Genomic DNA, 21,273 nt, shown 5'->3' with positions numbered 1-21,273 from the left:
ATGATTTTATTCGTCTGAAAGAAGAATGTCATATACACCTAGGATGACTTGAGGGTGAGTAAATTATGGGCTAATTTTCATTTTTGGGTGAACTATCTATCCCTTTAATGTGACTTTTGTTTTTGTAATCAGGCTCTCAAAAACTATATCAACTCTACCATCATTATGTTAAGCCCGCCCACCGACTCTAACCACGATGTGATTGGCCTGACCAGAGTTTGTTTTTTTTTCAGCTTGCAAGCCAACGGAGAGTTGCTAGACTACTCGGCTGCAAATTACATTTGCTGCCGCTAGGGTGTTTCTAGATTTCTACGCTATCAGTTATCGGCTTTAAAATATAAAGAATTATCGGTCATTGGCTTCGGACAAAATTTCCATATCGGTGAAACCCTAATTTCTGTCCCTCCATTGACATTATACGAAACTACCAATTTCAAGGCCCAGAAAGGTAGTAAAGACATTATTAAAGTAATCCATGTGACTCCAGTGGTTTAACCTTGAGTTTATGAAGCGACGCAAGTTAACCATTTTTACACACGTGCTCATGTTGTGGTGCTCTCGTGAACGAGTGTTGGAGATGAATATTTTGTAAATAAAGTGGTAAATTATGTTTTTTGCGCAATCAAGCACTTTCGAAACTTTATAAAATTGAGGTTAAACCACTGGAATCACATGGATTACTTTAGTGATGTCTTTCCTACCGTTCTGGGCCTTGGAAGTGGTAATTGTGTAGATTGTCAATGGAGGGACAGAAAGCTCAGATTTAATTAAAAATATCTTCATTTGTGTCCCAAAGTTGAATGAAAGTCTTACGGGTTTCGAACAACATGAGGTTGAGTCATTAATGACAGAATTTTCATTTTTGGGTGAATTATCCCTTTAACTGCTCTTATCAAGTGAATTCACGAGGTCTTGAAATTTACAGAAACATCAGTCATTACATAGACACATCCAACCGCAGAAACCTCATACTGATATTCTTTCCCGTAATGCTCTTCTAGGTTGCTTTTCCAGTCGATTCAGATTCAGAGGCTCTGGGCCACTGGCCGAAAAGCCCGATCCCAAACGTGCCATCAACGCTGGACAAACAGACAAACTGGGCTGGAATCTTACCATTACCCACCCCAGCAGAGAAGATGAAGACGGAGTCTCAAGTCATCACCTCATGCATCGTCCCCATTAACGTAACAGGTAAATGCCTCTAGTGCTTGCTGGTGATAATGCATGCGGAGTCATGTCACTTAAATGATAGTTCATAGCAGTTATGATTTATCTTGTAAAGGAAAGTTGCATAATAACAAGGAAAATTAAAGAAAAGCTACTTTCGTTTTATTATTGCTCAACTGCATACTATTGGGCTCGAGTCTGTCACTACTGCAGGAGAACTTTGGTCCATTAGGATCTAGTGATGTGTGTGAATTTAGTATGTAAGAGAATCCTAAAGAGCAATGATAACAGATAATGCCAGGAGCTTTTGTGCCAATTCTTGATTAAGGGTGTGTTCAGGTTTTTGGTTCTTTTGGTCCGGATCCAAAAAATGATATATTTAGTCCTAGTTCGCTTGGCGTTCACGCTGCCATTTTTAACACCGAACCTAAAGATACAAAACAAAAGAAAGGCTTTTATGACCTTTTTATACCTGTACCGAACTGTGATGTGCAACATCACAACTTTGACAAGAAAAAAAACAGGTATGCTTGTGACATCATGTCCTGTTTTTGGTTCGTTTTGGTCCACGTTGTGTTCATATTTCACTCGAACCGCACCAGAATGTGTTTGAAAGCGGACGGAGACCCATCTTTTCAGTGATCTCAGTCTGCTTGTTTGTTTCGGATGGCAGCGGTTCACACTTATTCAAATGAATCGCACTAACAGAGCAATCGCACCAGGGTTCATTTTAATCCAACCAAACCAGACAAGTGTGAACACACCCTTAATGTCATTTTGGGCAGTGGCTTGCCCTGTTAACAGAAATGGTCGGTCCAAAATATAACTACAGATATATACAAATATAACTATTTGAGATATTTTGTCTATTTACTATCAAGTTATACAGTATATATCGTCAACTCTCAGTATTGACCATTGAAAAACGCTGTATGGTTTACATTAAAATGGTTAGCATTAGCATTTCAGCCTTCATAATCCCTGCATTTTTGCTATGACTAGTGCTAACATAACTCAGGAACAGTCTAGATTACATTTTATTACTAAAAGCATCAACATCTTGACCAAAGTTCTCCTCTGGCATCAATGAACAGAAGGATCACCTTGTGAGAGCGCTGAATTTTGCGTGTATTGTTTTCAGAGGAGGGCGCCAACGCTACTTCCCCCTCAGCGATATCAGCTTTGCTAAGTGAGAGATCTTTTACATGTCCATTGAGTTTCCCTCTTCAGTCTCAGTGCCACTTCATTCCCTAACCATCACCATTTAGAACGTGAGAGAGAGAGAGAGAGAGAGAGAGAGAGAGAGAGAGAGAGAGAGAGAGAGAGAGAGAGAGAGAGAGAGAGAGAGAGAGAGAGAGAGAGAAGGGGTTGGCATCTCAGCTATATAAACACTCATTTTGGCTGTTGTAGCTTCTTAAATGTAAAAAGCAGTTACAATAATTGATTATTCAGTAGTCCTGAAACAAAGATGGCTAACGTAGACGGGTGATTTTTTTTTCAGTTGGGGAAACTTTGTTCTCTATAATGATTTTTTAAAGCACTTTAGACTTTTGCTATTTTAGACTTTCAGACCAAGGTTAAACAAGGCCCTAATCAGATCTTCTTTATTCCTTGACACGTGATAAATGTTTTAACATAGAAGAAACATGGTTTGAAGAAGTTTCATTTTTCCAAGTTGTCAAAAGTGCCCAAACTGAAGAATCACCCAAATGCATTAGAATAATGACAGCATTAGACACACTGGAAAAGTAGGTTAAAATCTGCAAGTCATGAAATTTGAAACAAAAAAGTTCTTAGTTGTCTTGGTAACGTTCTTTGTGCCAGGAAATGCAAAGAGTCAAGAAAGCGTTTTGTGCATGCTAATCAGTTGCATTAGAATTACAAAGAGGCCAAATATATCTCCTCCAGGCTTGACTGGAACAGGACTTTTGCAGTGCGTGTCAGCATGGATTGAGTCAAAGACAGTGTTGACTTGAAATTGCACATCACAGGCGCAGTGGTGTAATTGGTGCTCAAAGGGCCAAGCCTGCGAATCACATGAGAGTCATGATGCATGACACTGGACAAACATCAAAACAAATAGAGCTTCAAAATACAATGTACAGCAGCAGTCTAGAGAGTAAGGCTGGGGTCGGGTAGGACAGTAATACTCCCATTTTCAACCCTGGTTGTTTTCTGTTCTGACGTCCCGAATATGTCGCTCCTTTCACCTTGCATGGCATTGCGTATTGTCTGATGTATTTTTGTGTCAGTTAAAATATTTTAACATGACTGAAACCATCTTTTTTTTTGTTACATTTGTGATTTTATGAGACATGCATTTTTCTTCTTCTGAGATGTATTGCTAAACTTGCATAATGAAATTCTGCATGTTACTGTTATATATATTGTAAAATACTATGAATAAATATTAATAAAGTATTAAATATGTGTTAAATACTATTCAAGAATTTATTGTTAAAGAAATGATTATTTTAATTCATAAATGTGTTTTTTAAATATTTATTATGACTAAAATGTTGTATTTAGCATTAAAAAAACGAGTGTGAGAAACATGGTAGGGAGAAGTAGAAAAAGTGGCTTGCACCCAACAGGCTCTCACATGTCTGCTGCTCTTTGCAGGGGTTGGGTTCGACAGAGAGGCCAGTGTGCGCTGCTCACTAGTCCATTCGCAGTCAGTGCTTCAACGGCGGAGGAAGCTAAGGAGACGGAAAACGATCACTGGCATTCCCAGACGAGTGCAGCAGGATTTGGGTGTGTTAGGCATTCTTCTAAATCACTCTTTTTGTTTTCATTACTTGTTTGTTTATTTAGATAGATGATAATAGGAAATGTCACGTTAATAAAATGTATCACTAAAAACATCTTTCATCATGTTTTAGATTCTGACGAGTCTCCGGTGGCCAGAGAACGTACCGTGATAGTCCACACCAACCCTGAAATTTTCCAAGAGGATCTCACTCTCTCTCGCCTCTGCACCAAGGACTCTGGTTGCCAGACTGAAGAATTCCTGGTTGTTGGGGCTGCACCCTCACGCAGACGGATCAGAGCACAAAGGGGGCAGGCCGTGACTGTGTCACTGTCCCATTCCACGGGGAACATATCTTCTCTGCCTGACAACTCTGACACAATGTTCACCGCCTCAGTAGGCTCCCGTCTACGTTCCCGAAGCCTCCCGCGTGAGGGAGGGCGACTGGTGGATGAAGGTCATGACGACAGTGATGAGGATGATGATGAGGAAGAGGAAGAACTGTCCCCGTTTGAAGCCGAGGACTTCCTACCAGTCCCAGGGGAACATATTCTAAAAGATGATGAAGAGAGCACTGATGACCAGGCAATCCCAGAGGGCCAGCATAACAGTTTGAAATTCAAGCAGCATGCTGGAACTACCGAGCATGACTGGATAGAGAGGGGTCGATCCCGTCTGCCTCGTAAAGCTGACATGGGTAGCTGTGAGATTTCGTCAAGTTCTGATACGTTCAGTAGCCCGATTCACTCGGTTTCCAACGCTGGTGTGCTGACTAGCCAAATGGACCACAAGGAAGATCACCAGTCCTCGAGTGGCAACTGGAGTGGTAGTAGTTCAACGTGTCCCTCCCAGACGTCAGAGACCATTCCACCTGCAGCCTCACCCCCACTCACCGGATCATCCCACTGTGATTCAGAGCTATCGTTGAATGCAGCTACTAATACTAATGATGATTCCACAGGCTTCATTATTGATCCATATCCTGGAGACCGACCGCAAGGCCTCCGTAGCCATAGGACAGGTTCATTCACTTCCACAGCAACTGACATGCTTGATGATGCTGGAGTCAGCACTGCCAGTGAGGGTGAGTGGAGCTATCCCCACTACAGGCACAACATACCTTGCCACCCTGACTTCAGTCCTGAGCACTCTAGGGTAGAGAGCATCCTAGAATGTCCCAGTTTTGCCAGCATAGCCACTTTTGAAAGCTTAACAGATAGGCCACCTTCTGAAAAGGCAGACACCACCTCACACTATTCTGTAGATGCAGAGGGCTACTATACCTCCATGCACTTTGACTGTGGTCTTAAAGGTAGCAAAAGCTTCACATATAACTATGCATCTGTAGACCAGCAGCAGGCCGAATATGGACATCAAACTAACACACTTGGGAGACAAAGTCTCTCTCTAAGGAAACCAAAGGTGAAGCCATCCCCACCAAAACGTAGCTCATCCTTAAGGACAATAAGCAGCCATGCTGGACCTCCCACTGACAGGAACGAACCAAAGATTGCAGGTGGTCAGAACAAATCAACGTCTTCCAGGGAGAGAACACAGCATGTGGGATTGAACGGAGGCTCCTCGGGTCAGCTGGAGAGTGAGGAGCCACTGGGGGCTTGGGGTGTTGAGAGTTCTACAGAAATTCCGGAAGTTGCTTTGTTTGGCTCCACAGAAACGCATTCCTTCAAGGATGAAGGAGCTGTCCAGTCAGACTATGCAGATCTCTGGCTTCTTAATGACTTGAAATCCAATGATCCTTACAGATCATTGTCAAATTCCAGCACAGCTACGGGTACCACTGTCATTGAATGCATTAAATCACAGGAGAGCTCAGAATCCCAGACTTCCCAGTCAGGATCGAGGGCCACCACCCCTTCACTGCCATCGGTGGAAAGCGAGTTTAGATTGCCTTCACCAGAAAAGCTGGTGGGTCTAGCATCACCTTCCAGTGGCTACTCAAGCCAGTCGGAGACACCAACATCATCTCTTCCGTCGGCATTCTTCCCGAACGCTCACCCAATGTCTCCTCCTGGTGGCAAGAGGAAACCCAAAGTCCCAGAAAGGAAGTCCTCACTTGCTTCTTTGCAGCAGTCCTCGTCCAAAAGGGACCTTGAATTGCCTATCATACCTCCCACCCACCTTAACCTAAGTGCCCTTCCCAATGTCAGCAAGCCTTCAATTCACAAAAACCAGATGCACATCCTGCACAAGAGCAAACACAAGGCAGCAGAAACCAAGCGAGAGACTCTTTTAAGTGATGAGCTGGCAATCACTAGTCCTCTGGCCATCACTCCTACGGTTCTTCGTTCAGTTCAGCTACGTTCCGTTGGCAAATCTGGAGAAGGGAGCTACGATCGACCTAGCACTGATACTGCCACTAGGCCTAAGTGTCCCACTGTGACTATCATCACCCCACCTACACACAATAAACACCATGAAACTAGGAAACCTCCACCCTATAGACCCCTTCTCACAGAACCTTCCTCTCAGGACAATTGCGAATCACTGTTTACCCCAGTAGATGGACTAGCTGCTAAGAATATAGCAAGCCATTTTGGTGCAAGAAATAGATATGACCGATTAGCCCCATCCCCTCTTCGGAGCATGACTGCTTTTAAGGCCCAGTCTGAGCAGGTGAACATGGATGAACTGACGTTGGACAATTCCCGAGAAGTTGCAGAAGAGGTGAGCACCTCAAATAATTTCTTTGTCCAGAGTAATCTGGAAGTAGAGCAAAACCAGCCATTGAGATCTGAGCCAAACAACGGTAGCCCTGGTCAGAATGGTCTAGCAAAGAGGTCAGATATTCTTGACCAAGTGCCTGATATTGCCAATCAAAGATCAGAGACATTGCAAGCTTATCCAATCAGCGGTGCTGGAGAAGAATCTGTAACATCAGGTGTTCCAACCAGAAGTGCCTCACAGGAACATGTAGAGGAAGGGTCAACACCAGACACAGAGGACTATTTTAGCAGAGGTATGTTTGTGTAATCTTTCCATTACTAAGCTGCAATGATGTTTCATATTTTAGACATTTTGAATTGGGATGAATTCCAAAGTTTCTATTTCAGAGTCCACACCAAGCGATCCAACTGTGTCCCCTCTGACAGACGAATCCAAATCCGAGGATGATAGTGTTTTTCTTTCACCAAGCAAAAGTCGCACAACAGAGGATCTCTTTGCCATGATTCACAGGTGTGTTTCAAGTTTGGTATAATTTTAATGATCAGGAAAAAAATATAAAATCTTTCCCCACCAGCATTTTTGATCATTTTCACGAAAGTTTCATGGCCCCCAGAATATTTTGTTGTATATCGGGGGCCATATTCACATAAACTTCTTAAGGCTAAAAGTAGCTCCTAACTTGCCGTTTTAGGAGAAACTCTTAAAAATATATTTTTTAAAAGTGTCAGTCCTAATTTTAGCACAAAATTTTAGCACTTTTAGCACTAAAACTAGCTCCTAAATCCATGAAACGCTAGGAGTAGTCAAGAGGACTCCTAAGTCACTAAGACCAAATCACTAAACAATCCTACTGGCTGTTGCCACAATCTGCCCAAAGACACTATACAACATTGAGGCAATAGTGATAATAAATGTATCTTTAAAGCTACACTGTGTGATATTTTCCCCCATCTAGTGGTGAACTGGTATATGACCATCCAGTGAATTTTAGTTTCTGTTCTGTTCAATTCCGATTTCGTTTTAACTCCTACGGTGGCCGATTTAGTCCAAGATTAATATGGCTTCCAGTTCGACCTCGTCCACATTCGACACGGTGCCTGTGGGATATTCTGTGCGCAGTGGGATGGTTGGAACTCAACTGGCCTAATTATTCGGCTAGAAAGAACTGCAGCTAATCCAGAGTGAACTTTGATGATAGTGATGTTTATTCAGTCATCCAATTGCAAGGAATAAACAGGTTTGCATGGATATGTACATAAATGTGGTTTCTGTGAGAGAACAAATTAGGATGGTAAATATACATGATAATGACATGACAGAATATACACAGTTAAGAACTGTATAACTATACGTATAAGTTACATTTGTATAATGTAACCGTAAACCAGAGCTTATTGTACCATATATAGGCGCTAAATGCAGCTGCATTAAAAGGAGCGGAGCTGCCGCTGCTGCAGCTAACAAGCGGTGTCGGATTACAAAAGTGTGTGCGCAGGTTTAGCTCTGTATAACAAGTGTTAATATGCCGATCAGACCTGATACATATTTCCATCAACATACATTATAAGCAAATATTTTCTATAAACGAATAAACATTGTTAATAACTGAATGATTATTCAAATAGGTGAGCATTACGCTATTGTATGTTGACACAAAAATACTTCTGAGGTGACATCAACTGAATTACGCGATGACACACTCTGAAACACATCCACAATGACAATAACTATTATTACTTACGGAGTTATTAACGCACAGAAATACCACACAAGGAAAAACAGACTTTTGAGGAATAAACAAGCCAGGAAAACGCCGTATAACTCTGTTACTGGAGCTGCTGAGATGAAAACTCTGCACATGCACCAGACAAGTCTGAACAAGTTGACGCGCACAGTAAAACCGGTTAAAACGCGAAAGGCGAAGCTTGAATTTACGGGTATGTCCCTCTTTGGCTAATGTACTTTCAAGATGGAGGGGCAACATGGCGACCACCGTTAGATCCCATTACCTTATGTATTTTCAATGGCATATTATAAACTTACGAGAATACTTTATTACTTGAAAGAAGTAAATATACATTAATGAGCACATATATTTTTGAAAGTACTAAGTGTTTTTAGCTAAGAATAGACTAAAAAAGTTACACAGTGTAGCTTTAATTTAAAAAATAATGTAAGATGGCAGTTGTTTTTACGAGTTCACACTTAAAAATGATTGAATAGAGTAAAAATTATAAGCATATTAGGTGCACTGTCCGAGGGGATTGAGGGCTCCGAGCTTGGAATTTAGCTCAAACCCAGAGTTATGCCCCACATTGCAGACCGCGAGTGAGGAACGGGGTGGCGGAGGGATGCAGAAAACCGTCGAGGTAACTAGGTGAGTCGGCTCTCGGCTGCGCTGATTATATAGACCATTTGAACGTGCGCCTCACAACTTTGTTTATAAAACATAATTTTTGCTTGAATTTATGTAAGAGACATATAAGAGGCTGACAATTAGCTGAACTAGGGGTGTAACGATTCGTTTTAACAACGATTCGATTCATATCACGATTTGAGGTTGTCGTTACGATTCAAGGACGATGTTGGTTCATTTAGAACGATACGATCTGAAACGATTCAGTGACTTGAAATCGATTCAGTAACTTTAGCCAAAAATTGTTTGACTGAAATAAATATCTGGATACTGGTCAGTGCAGGTGAAGTTTCCTAGATTTCTGTTGTTTCTTGTAAGGGAATCAGGTATCAATTAATTATGGATATAAACAAACAAGTAAACAACAATTAATGGCAAATGCATTCAAATTTTATTTGAATAAAGTGCAACCAACAGTGTAGGTTGAATTAACAGGAAGTTAACCTTTTCTGCTCTCATTTTCAATATTCAATACATTTTCAATAAAAGCACAGTAAGTGCAACCAACATTTCAACAGTAGGTTAACCTGCTACTTCTGCTTTTGTTTTCCAACATAATAATATTACAATATTAATATCAAAAATAAAGTGCAACTAACTTCTCTTCAGGTTTAATTAATAGTAGGTTTACCTGCTACTTTTGCTGTTGTTTTTTAACATTAAAATAAGACAAATACAATATTAATATCAAAAATAAAGTGCAACCAACATTTCTTCAGGTTGAATAAACTGGCCTGCGTGCTACTACTCTCAGTTTAATAAACAAACAATATTTAACAAAAGATAAAATGTAATCAACTACTCTTCAATGACTCTACAGATTTTTTTTTCAAAAAATATCAACTGATCAACATGATCTGACCGCAGAACACCTCTGTGCGTTCACTATGTCGCCAGCAGTACTAAAAACTCGCTCTGCTGGCACACTGGTGCTAGGAATGCACAGGTAACATTTAGCAAGGGTTGAAAGTACAGGTAGCTCTTTCTCCTGGTGACTTGATAATTTCTCGCTCGTTTGCTTCTCCTCTGCCATCCGCCATGCTATGTTTTGTTTTCTTAGCGCTGCTGCTGGTGCGTGGCGATGATGTCACAGATAGGCAGACTGAATCGAGTAACGTTTAACGCCTTTATCATTAAAAGTGCTAAGAAAAAACATCCAAATAAAGTCTGACGTGCTTAAATCCAATGCGTTATTTCCTATTATCGATACAATCGATTGATTACCTTTTAAAACAATGTTAGATCGATATATGTCGTCCGGAAGTCCAACTTGCTGAGCACAGATCGATGTAGTTAGATCATAGGAATATAAATCGATTCATCGATGTAGTAGATGAATCGTTACTCCCCTAAGCTGAACATATATTCGTTGAATTAGTAAAACTTGGCCTAATTTTTCAAATCTTTATTTGGATATAGCAACATTTTTATTTTAAAATCATTATTTGAATATGGCAACATTCTTATTTTAAACTTTTTATTTGAATATAGCAACATGAAACCACGTTCAACAAAATATTTCTATAATTAAATCACTGACAGAGATCAAATCCCCTATCAGCCAATCACTGTGGTCATAGTTAGTAAGCGTAATGACATCATCCATAGCAACAAGGTCAACCCCGCCCTTACTCTTAGCTTAAGACTTCTATCTATTCCTTAGTAAAAGTTGCTCTCAGCAGCCTTGTGAATAGTTTAAGAGAAAACTCGTAACTAAGAACTTTTACTGCCATTTAGGAGAACTCTTAGTGGTAAGATAAAATGTTTTGTGAATACAGACCCTGAATTGTTATAATTTGTTTATTGGCACAAATGTCGATTTCGATCTTGATTCAGTATCAATTCATATGTATATAGCCTACTGTACATATAGGGAAAAATAAGTTTGCCTTTTTAGCACTATTTGAAACTTTTCTTGGGTTAAAATATATTTGCTCGCATTCATTAATATTCACTTGTGTGTGCCTATATAAGTATCATTAAAAAATATTAGGATGCAAGTTAACGTTTTAAAATTTCACATTTAAAGAAATCTAGAGTTTGATCATATCTAAATATTTCTTAAAATGCAAAACCTAAAAATAAGTAAGCAGTTATGATCTGCAATACTTTTTTGAGCAACTAGACACATGTATATTTATTAAAGCGCCATACAGGCACCTAGTAGGTAAACCATGGCATTACAAATGAAATGTATTATTTTTCCAGCCACAAAATGACTCTAATTTGCCTCTTTGCATTGGAATTCTCTATTTTAACCTTAATTACACTAATTGTAATATAAATAAGAAAAATATTAGAAGAAAAATATTTTAATTCATTAAATGGTCATTAATGGACCATAATTATTGCACAAATAGTAGGCCTATTTAGTACCAAAGATCTCCTCAAAATATTCAATAAATATTATTAAACTAAAATATAGAACATTTATTTAATTGAAAAATAGTTAAGGTGTATAGTCACATTTGACCACCAATGAGTATAAGTGTGAGCAATTAGTAAGGAATACCTGAGGGCTAAATACAAGAAAAATATTAACATTAATGTTAACAATGTTGCATCTCACTTTACATAATAAAATGATACTGTAAATAGTTGACGTAATAATCAATGCACACTATGCTGTACTGTTTACCAAAAAATGCTGCAAACACCTGTATAGTGAAACTATCGTCTATTCATTCAAATGTATTATTGACAGCGCGGGTTTGTTTGGAACTATTGAGCGCTCCGTGAACCACGTGACCGTGCGCACCGCCGGGAGATGAGAGCACGTCGCAACTCTGTTTTTCAACGCCTCTGGCTTTAACTGTTTCATTAGCGCCAAAACGCTATTTATTGTTTGAATTTCGTATTGAAACTTTAAACATTTTAAAAGCTTAGACTTTGTTTCATATCAAAAGCAGGTTTGGCCATTTGAGAGCGAGAGACACGCGTGAGTGACAGAAAGAGAGAGAGCAGGGAAAGGAAATGCAGCTGAAGGAATACACGTGTTTTAAATAGCGTAAAAACATTTTTTTAAAATAATAACGACGCGCAATATGTGGCGGCCGGTGTTTATTCTGTGGCGCACCGCCACGAATAAGTCTGTGTGGGAAACACTGGATAAAAGCGTCTGCTAAATGACTAAATGCAAAGCGACTTACAAATGAGAGCAATAGAAGCAACTAGAACAGTCAAGGGCAACAATATGCAAGTGCTGTAACAAGTCTCATTTAATCTAGCACAGAACACACGACAGAATTTTTATTTTTTAATTTTTTTTATAAATAAATTAGACAGACAGAAAATGAATAGAATGATAAGTGCTATTCTTGATTGGTCAGGTGCTGCTGGAAGAGATGTATCTTTAGATGTTTTTTGAAAATGGCTACAGACTCGGCCGCACAAATTGAGATAGGCAGGTCATTCCACCAGGTTGGGGCGGTCCAAGAAAAGGTCCGTGAGAGTGATTTCATGCCTCTCTGGTATGGCACCACAAAGCGTCGTTCACTGGCAGAACGTAAGCTCCTGGAGGGTGTGTAAGTCTGAACAAGCGAGTTTAGGTATATTGGTGCAGAGCCAGTGGTTGCTTTAAAGGCGAGCACCAGTGCCTTAAATTTGATGTGAGCGGCTATTGGCAGCCAGTGCAGACTGATGAAGAGAAGTGTGACGTGCGCTCTCTTCGGCTCGTTAAAGATCACCCTCGCTGCTGCATTCTGGATCAGTTGCAAGGGTTTGATAGTGCATGCTGGAAGGCCCACTAGAAGAACATTACAGCAGTCCAGTCTGGAGAGAACAAGAGCTTGGACCAGTAGTTGTGTGGCCTGTTCTGATAGGAAGGGTCTATTCTTCCTGATGTTGTATAGCTCAAATCTGCAGGACCGGGTTGTTGCAGTAATGTGGTCAGTGAATTTTAGCTGATCATCAATCACAACCCCAAGGTTCCTGGCTGTCCTGGACGGAGTAATGGTTGATGAACCTAGCTGAATGGAGAGATTGAGATGAAGTGCTGGGTTGGCTGAGACCACAAGCAGTTCTGTCTTTGCAAGGTTGAGTTGCAGGTGATGTTCCTTCATCTAGGCTGAAATGTCTGTTAGGCAGGCAGCGATACGAACACCAACCATCTGGTTGAAATGAGAAGTAGAGTTGAGGGTCATCGGCATAGCAGTGATAGGAAAAGCCATGTTTCTGAATGACAGATCCCAGTGATGACATATAGATGGAGAAGAGAAGTGGTCCAAGCACTGAGCCCTGGGGAACGCCAGTGGCTAGATGATGTGACTTAGACACTTCACCTCTCCATGACACCCTGAAGGACCTACCTGAGAGGTAAGACATGAACCACTGGAGAGCGGTTCCTGAGATGCCCATCTTCATGAGAGTTGACTGGAGGATCTGGTGATTGACTGTGTCAAAAGCAGCAGACAAATCCAGTAAGATAAGTACTGTGGATTTGGAAGCCTTTCTTGCCTGTCTCAGTGCTTCCATAACCGAGAGCAGGGCAGTCTCAGTTGAGTGGGCGCTTTTGAAGCCGGATTGGTTGATGTCCAGGAGGTTGTTCTGTTCAAGAAACAGAGAGCTGGTTAAACACAACTCGCTCAAGTGTCTTTGCAATGAAAGGCAGAAGGGATACAGGTCTGTAGTTTTCTAAAAGTGCTGGGTTCAGAGAGGGTTTCTTAAGCAGTGGGGTTACCCGAGCCTGCTTAAATGCTGTGGGGAAGGTGTCGGTGTGAAGAGAGGTGTTGACAATGTGAGTGAGTGAGTGCAGAAGTAACAGAAGAAGAAATGGCCTGAAGGAGGTGGGTGGGGATAGGATCAAGCGGACAGGTAGTGGGATGACTGGAAAGGATGAGTTTGGAGACATCTGCTTCGGAGAGCAGAGAGAAGGAGGGGAGCGTGTGTGTGATGGCTGTTGAGATGTGTGTGTTAGTTTGTGGTGTGGAGAATTGGCTGCTGATGGAGGAGGTTTTGTTTGTGAAAAATGATGCAAAGTCATCAGCAGTAAGAGTTGATGAAGGAGGGGGGGGACAAAGGAGCGAAGAGAATGTTCTGAAAAGTGCACGAGAGTCAGAGCAGTTGTTGATTTTGTTGTGGTAACAACAGACTAACCCACATTACTTTTTACTTTATAAAAAAAATATAAAAACTAGTCACGGTGTGGACTGAGGTAGGCCTGCTATTTTAATTTGACGAAAAAAACTATTCCGATTCTTCAAAGCTTCAAACGAATTCTGTGTATTTTAATTTTGTCATCTTAATTTGGTAATTGTTTAAGTGAAAAATATTTAGTGTAGGCCTATTTATTTTATGCTTTTATTTATATTTTATTCAGTTTTTCTCAGGCAGGTGCGTAAGAATTTGATAATGTGGGAATCCAGGTTCTGTTGTTGATCTGTTCTGCTGCTGTTCGCACAGTAAAATGAACCTGTGAAAAAAGTGTCTTTAACGGGTCACAGACTCGTCAATTGTATTTTTATTTAATGGCAATTCAATATTATAATCTTATCAGTTAACGGTAGGGATGGCTCGATACCACAATTTTGGCTTTGGTTTATAAAGCGGGAAATTAACGCAAATGTTTATTATTAAATGAATCAACAAAGATTATCAAATCAGTCATTTGGAAACTTTGTTGTGCAAAGTAATTTCAGCAATACTCCTTCTCTAGCTCTCAAAATGAGCAAATTGCTTCTAGCTTCAAAAGACATCACATGCACTATAAAAGCAGTCTGCGCGCTCCGATTCAAAACTAATGCTTTCGTTTCGGGACAGCTGACGGAAATCACTGCCCACGTCTTTTTAAATCTTGCCAATTTGAACATGCGAGCGATTTTATAGCATTCCGTAATACATGGGATGGGAGCTAAGAGAGACTTTTCTTTGCGCTCATACCAACAACAAACAGACAAGCCTAAAGAGCGTCATGCATTCCAAATCAAGTTGTTTTTCCTTAGTCAAATACACACAAACTTATGTCAGAAATGTCCATCTTTAGTGAGCAGTCACAAACACAGTTGGTTACGTCTTACCCGAATATAGTGCAATAGTATGCGTGCAAATATTATGAAATCTAAATGTCATTGGTTGAAACGAACGCTGGAGAATTCATATTTAAACGATACGATCTTATGTATGTGCGTTGATCAGTGTTAAAAGAAAATAAATGTCTAAATTAGATCGTTTGATTTATGCACTCACCTGTCAATCTCTTAATGTCTTGTACAAGTCAGGATGGGCAAGTGGCAGATGCTTGGCAAGATTTGATGGTTCTTCAGCAGTTTTATAAGCAAAGTAATTCCAAATTTCACGTCTAATCCTCTCTTTATTAACTCCTTATGTGCGTGTTGAGTGAGATTAAACTGCTGTATTCATTTTGTTCCTCTATGGCGCCACATTTGCCGGTTTCGTGTCAGTTTGGGTAGCGCACTGCCACCTAGCGGTGAACTTCGGAACAGCAGCATATACCGAAATGAGCAAAATCTTTATATCGTACCGTTTGAAATAAAATACATACCGGTATTTTCCCAGTACCGCACATCCCTAGTTAATGGTTAATAATTGGATAACGAGCAGCGGTTGTCGGTCGGGAAAATTAACCGAAATGAGCATCCCTAATTCAGAATGATCAAAAAATAGATGGATTAGATCGAGTCCATCAACACCCCCAAAGCGTCACAGTCCTATAGCTCGTCCTGGGTCGACATTTCATTCAGTAAGGGTGCTTTCACACTTGGTTCGATTGCCGGGACCGAATCAGAGTTCGATTGCTCCCCCCTCCCCCTGCCCCCGCTGGACTGTGTTCATATTATATTATTTGGATCCGAACCGGGGTGCGTTTGCGTCATTAAAGCAGCAGCTGTTTACCCAGTTGCTTAGTAACGACCGAGCGTGAAGGCGGCAAAATGCATAGAGACAGATCAACATGCGTCATAATCTGAAGACCACGCCCACCGGGGGGGAAAACAATCAAACCGTCTCCATTGACTTTGCATTGCGTGAAGCGGCCTTTTTGTCATTTCGGACTTATAACAAAAAACTGAACAATGTATAAAAGCTGATATGTGACAAGGTGTACAGCAAACAAGCTAAACAAAACCTAGAAGCAAAAACCCAGACGTTTTTATAAGCTGTTGACCCAAAAAACGAGCGTTTAAGTACAAAAAAGTGGATTCAGGCCATATTACACTGAGAACTATGACGACTAGAGGGGAACGTAATCAGCGACAGTAAATATAATATATAAAACGGACATTTGGATATTTGACTTAAGTGACAAAATGTTTACTGCACACATTGACATATTGAGGCATACTGAGTGTCAGGATCCCTAAATTTACCCATTCTTCCCGCTGAAGCTTCACTTCGTATTGCCTGTATCCACTTTTATCTTCTTAAACGCTCGTTTTTTTGGGTCGACAGCTTATAAAAACTTATTTCTGTGTTTTTTAGCTTGTTTGCTGTACACCTTGTCACATATCAGCTTTTAGACATTGTTCTGTTTTTTGTTATAAGTCCGGAATGACAACGAGGCAGCCTCCCGCAATGCAAAGTCAATGGAGAGCGTTGGATTGTTTTCCCCCCCGGTGTGGGCGTGGCCTAAATACGCTCTGTCTCTATAGCGTTGCTCACCTCACTTTTATATTTTTGTTTTTTAACCATTGGTTTTGTTTCTAAAGCTTCAGTACGTAATGGCACTTGCGTCTATATGCCGCAAATGTACTGCAATGCTCTAAAGAATGCTGAAGACGAGCAGAAATGAGGTTTACAGCTCTCTGCTTGCAGTATGTCAGTCACAGTGGTCAGGAAAATGAGTGAAACACACACAAACACACATTTTTATCAAATCATACGTCATTAATAGCGGTTCACTTCCGCGATTTAGTACGATTGCGTTCACATCAGCAGCGAACCGTACCGGAGTTCACATGAACCGAACCCCAGACCACCCTTTTTAAGCGGACTCTGGTACGGTTCGCAGGTGCACACCCGAGTTTGGAAGACCGTGTTCACATCATCCAAACGTACCGAACTCTGACGTCAATCCAACCCGGGTGCGCACCAAAACTGCTAGTGTGAAAGCACCCTAACATTAGGTCGTTTTGATTTATATGCCGTTTAATGTTGATTATCGCGTTATTTTATATGTGCATCATTTAACATGTATGTTGCACGCATGTTTCTGCTTCTTCACATATCTTTTGATCAGGAGATTCAGTACTCTTTCAGAAGATGCGTAATAGCGCCCTCTACCGTATAACAGTGACTTAATTTTCCAGCTTTCTGTGTTTTCAATGGTGGGGAAAGAGTTAAAAATCCCCAAATTCTTAGTCTCTCATTTGTGTTTTTCCATCTCAGGTCAAAACGAAAAATGCTGGGCAGGAAAGATTCTGGAGAAACATCAGTGCGGAACCGTTCAGCCGCCGTCTCTGGGAATGGATCTGTAACGAATCCTGCAACCTCGCCAAGCACCCCAAACACGCCTGCAAGTCCATCTATACAAACTGGGTCTCAGAGAACCCCAGGTCCAATTTACAGGAGTGCCAAAAAGTCCACTACCTCGAATGAGGAGTTCAAATTACTGCTGTTGAAAAAGGGAAGTCGGTCCGATTCCAGTTATCGCATGTCAGCTACAGAAATCCTAAAGAGCCCTATTGCACCCAAAAGCCCCGGTGAGCTCCTGATGGAGGGTTCTAGACCACTAGAGGAGCCACTTTCTCCTTTACAACAGCAATTTCCAGAGGAAACTCCTGAGCAAATCCACAGCCCCTTTCCAAAATCCTACGCCGAGGGCTTCTCCACAAAAGCTTTTCCCACATCTGCCTCATCTAGACAAGGCCGGTCAAGGATGCCGCCAGCTGCAAACAGTAGCCGCTACAGTACACGTAGTCGGCTGTACATGGCTCCCATGCAGGCCATATCAGAAGGGGAAACGGAAAACTCAGACGGAAGCCCACACGATGACCGTTCCTCCTGAAAAATGAATTGAGCATCAACTAAGTCTAGACACAATCTTTGACATTAAGTCAATAATGCTGGGTATCTGTTCTTAAGAAGACCGTAGACAAACTACATAGTGTCTGTTCCCTTTTGTATCAAAAAGAACAAATTATTCTGATGGTGATTTTCAGTGGTGTTCTAATAACTTCCATGAGCATATTTATTTGATGTAAATGCTTTGTTCGTGTACCTTTCATTTTATTCACGGTGCATCAACGTCACACACATTTAGCATTGTCTAGAAACAGTACTGTACAGGGGTAACTGTGAAAATGGGTCCAGGAGGTGTTAAAAGAAGGGGAAATCTTTCTTGTATACCTTAAATACATAACTGTTTATGGCTAAACAGCTTGGGACAATCAAAGAGTGGCCTTTTGTATAGTTAGCTGTAGCATAAATGGGCTTAGCCCGCGACTGGATCTTATTGGGCAAGAGATGTAGCTGTGTTGGATTATCCTGATGGCCAACCACTATTTTGCACTTCTTTTGGTACTGAGAAAATGTCAGAGAAATCTTATAGAATGCCACAAAGGAATCTACATATAGAATAATGATTTTTTTTAAATGTATTTTTAATGAGATTATCTTAAAAAAAAACAGTAATTTACTGTCTGGCAAATTGTCCTTTTTTGGCATTTTTGAGATATTGAAAGGCTTTTAATGCGACATCTAATTTTAAAGCAATCGGATGCCCACATGATTCTTCCCTTCCATTCAATATTTAACCTTTTTTAAGCAAATTTCTTAAAATGAATAAATCAACCCATTGTTTTTATATCAATGAATTGATCTAAGAACAGCTACAACACGGGCACTAGATGTATTCTGTGAATACCGTACCAATCGTTTCTCATATATTAATGATTCTGCTCATCGTGAAGTGATTTTTTTTTTGTTATGATCACTGACCCACACAGCAGGACTAATACTGTGCAAGCTTTTAACAGCCAACTTGAAATTATGCCTCTACCGCAGTGGTTGTAGCTTTTATATATTTCACTTTAATAGATCGACTTAACTGCATGCAATAAAACTTCAGCGAGGAGCCGATATTGGTACATTGTTTTTTTCGAGAGCGTCAATGAATTTGCCTCATATGTCAAATATGATCTGTTTTTGTCCTAAACTATCGGATTGAAACACTGTTGACAATCTTTATCAAAGACATTTATATGTAGTAAAATGGACTATGGCTAAATAACATGTAGAAGGACAAGTAGAAGTTTTTAGAAGAGTGTAGTGAAAGTGCTTTTGGTCAGGAGGCTTTTGCCGTTTGTGTTGCTTTGGGTTTGAATTTGCGATGTTGAGAGGGCATTGAGGAAAGTTACAAGAAGGACTTTAAGTTGGGTTTCGTCCTGATGGAAAACAAGTAGCACAGACAATTAAAAAGTATCCAAAGAAAGACTACAGAGGTGTGGAGTCACGTCAGACTGAGAGAGAGAGAGAGAGCAAGTCTGCAGTAAAGTCGTATATAGACAATATGTCTTTGCTGGATCGACGATCAATCTGTGCGTATGCGGATTTGCTGAAAAAGGTGCAAATCAAAGAATAGAGGTTGTAAAGGAAAGATGAAAAACATGGATTTGCACTACCGTTTTAGTTCTCGTTTTTCTCATCTTTTTAAATAAGACCCACCTCATGCTTTTCATTTTGGTACGAAAGCGGAAGAGTTAGTGTCTAGCTGGCTTTTATGAAATATTGGGCTTTGATCAATGTATGCCTGCGGATTTATTTATAGACGTTTTTTTTATTTCAGAGGTTAAGCTTTATTGGGAAAACACTGGTTTTAAAAGAGATGAATCTAACAGAAAATAAAACCACTTATAGATAATATAAAAAATACTAATGACATAAGCTACCGTGTTAATGATCCGTTGAAACCTAATGATGTCCAGTGGTGTATTTGGCATTTCTCTCCTTTGTACCATTGACCGCCTGGTGTTTTTGCGACTTACCTTGCTTGGCGTGAGATTCAGTCTTTGGATCATTTACAGGACGAAGTCTACAGCTATTTGATCACTAACAGCTACCGGCAAACTATCTAGCTTTAGGTATAGATGTTATACAAAGGGAAAAACACAATTACAAATCTAAGCAATCTTAAGACTTCCATCACTATCCATCTCCGAGACAGAGGTAAACGATTTTGTAAGCTACCATTCCAACATTGTAAAAGTCTAACCTTAAAATTTGCACTGATGTAGTATGTTTGTGAAGATTGTCTATTGCTGTACCTAAGGCTATTTAAACAGGAATAGTTCACACGTAGGCAAAATCAGTAATGAATTGAAAATCTAATATTGTTGAAGCATGCTTGGTGAATGGTAACATGCAAAGATTTGTGTACCAAAGGATTTCAGAGTTGGACAAACATTGTACTGAACACACAGTTATGTTACGTCTCTTCTGGTACTAGACTGAAGTCTTCAAGCAACACATTTTTTTTTCCTTCTTTTTTTGTACAAATTTGTAAATATAATACCTTTTAAAAATTGTTTCCAGGGTGTTTCTTATGTAAAATGTTTTCAAAGTTTACATTAATTATAAGCCTTTGTATATTTTTGATCTGTGCAACACTTTTGAGTCTTGTATTTATTTTTTAGTAAACTTTGTGGAGAGTCCCATTGTAAAATGTCTCTAAATCAGTTTGCCAGCTTGTCTGGCTGTTTAGTAAATGTGCATAGAAGAGGCCAATAAATGTGACTGCTTTAAACACCTAAACACGTCTCTATCTCTCTCTGTGTGTGTGTGTGTTTTATGAGGACACAAATTTGTATAATGAACGGGTATTGGTATTATAAAGAAGCACTGGTATCACGACGTAAACATGAAATATGAGGACATTTCATGAGTCCTCATATTTAAAATAGCTTTAAAAACATACAAAATGTTTTATTAAAAATGTAAAAATGCAGAATGTTTCCTGTGATGGGTAGGGGGATAGAATGTACAGTTTGTACATTAAAAAAAACCATTACGCCTCTGGAATGTCCTCACTAAGATAGGAAAACAAACGTGTTTGTGTGTGTGTGTGTTCATTTATCAAGACCTTATCACCTTATCAAGGTGAATATGATGAATTAAGTGAAGTCTAGTATATTACGCCACATTTTAACAGTAGGGTACAACGAGGCTAAAGGAACACCTTAACCCTCAAGGGACCTTCATATTACAGCCCTTCTTTGGTCCTTCGTGGACACATTTGGGCACGGGGGTCTGAGGTGTGATCCCCAATTTTTTTTAAATGTTATAATATCTTCAATAATATAAAAAC

At 40.1% G+C, this 21,273-nt stretch overlaps 1 protein-coding gene across 2 annotated transcripts in view; it reads left to right on the top strand.

Moving 5' to 3' along the window:
* Positions 1–20,712, top strand: part of nhsa (Nance-Horan syndrome a (congenital cataracts and dental anomalies)) — a 168,098-nt gene extending 147,386 nt beyond the window's left edge. For both annotated transcript variants that reach the window (XM_079803498.1, XM_079803497.1), the window contains 5 exons: positions 1,002–1,191; positions 3,790–3,921; positions 4,050–6,893; positions 6,988–7,111; positions 17,358–20,712. In XM_079803498.1, coding sequence (XP_079659624.1) covers positions 1,002–1,191; positions 3,790–3,921; positions 4,050–6,893; positions 6,988–7,111; positions 17,358–17,976 — 3,909 coding nt within the window. In that variant the 3' untranslated portion in view covers positions 17,977–20,712. The remainder of the gene's footprint in view (positions 1–1,001; positions 1,192–3,789; positions 3,922–4,049; positions 6,894–6,987; positions 7,112–17,357) is intronic.
* Positions 20,713–21,273: the final 561 nt, after the last annotated feature.

Source organism: Gobio gobio, assembly GCF_949357685.1.
Source record: "Gobio gobio genome assembly, chromosome: 21".
In the NCBI taxonomy this organism is placed as follows: domain Eukaryota; kingdom Metazoa; phylum Chordata; class Actinopteri; order Cypriniformes; family Gobionidae; genus Gobio; species Gobio gobio.
This window is presented reverse-complemented; position numbering and strand designations above follow the sequence as displayed.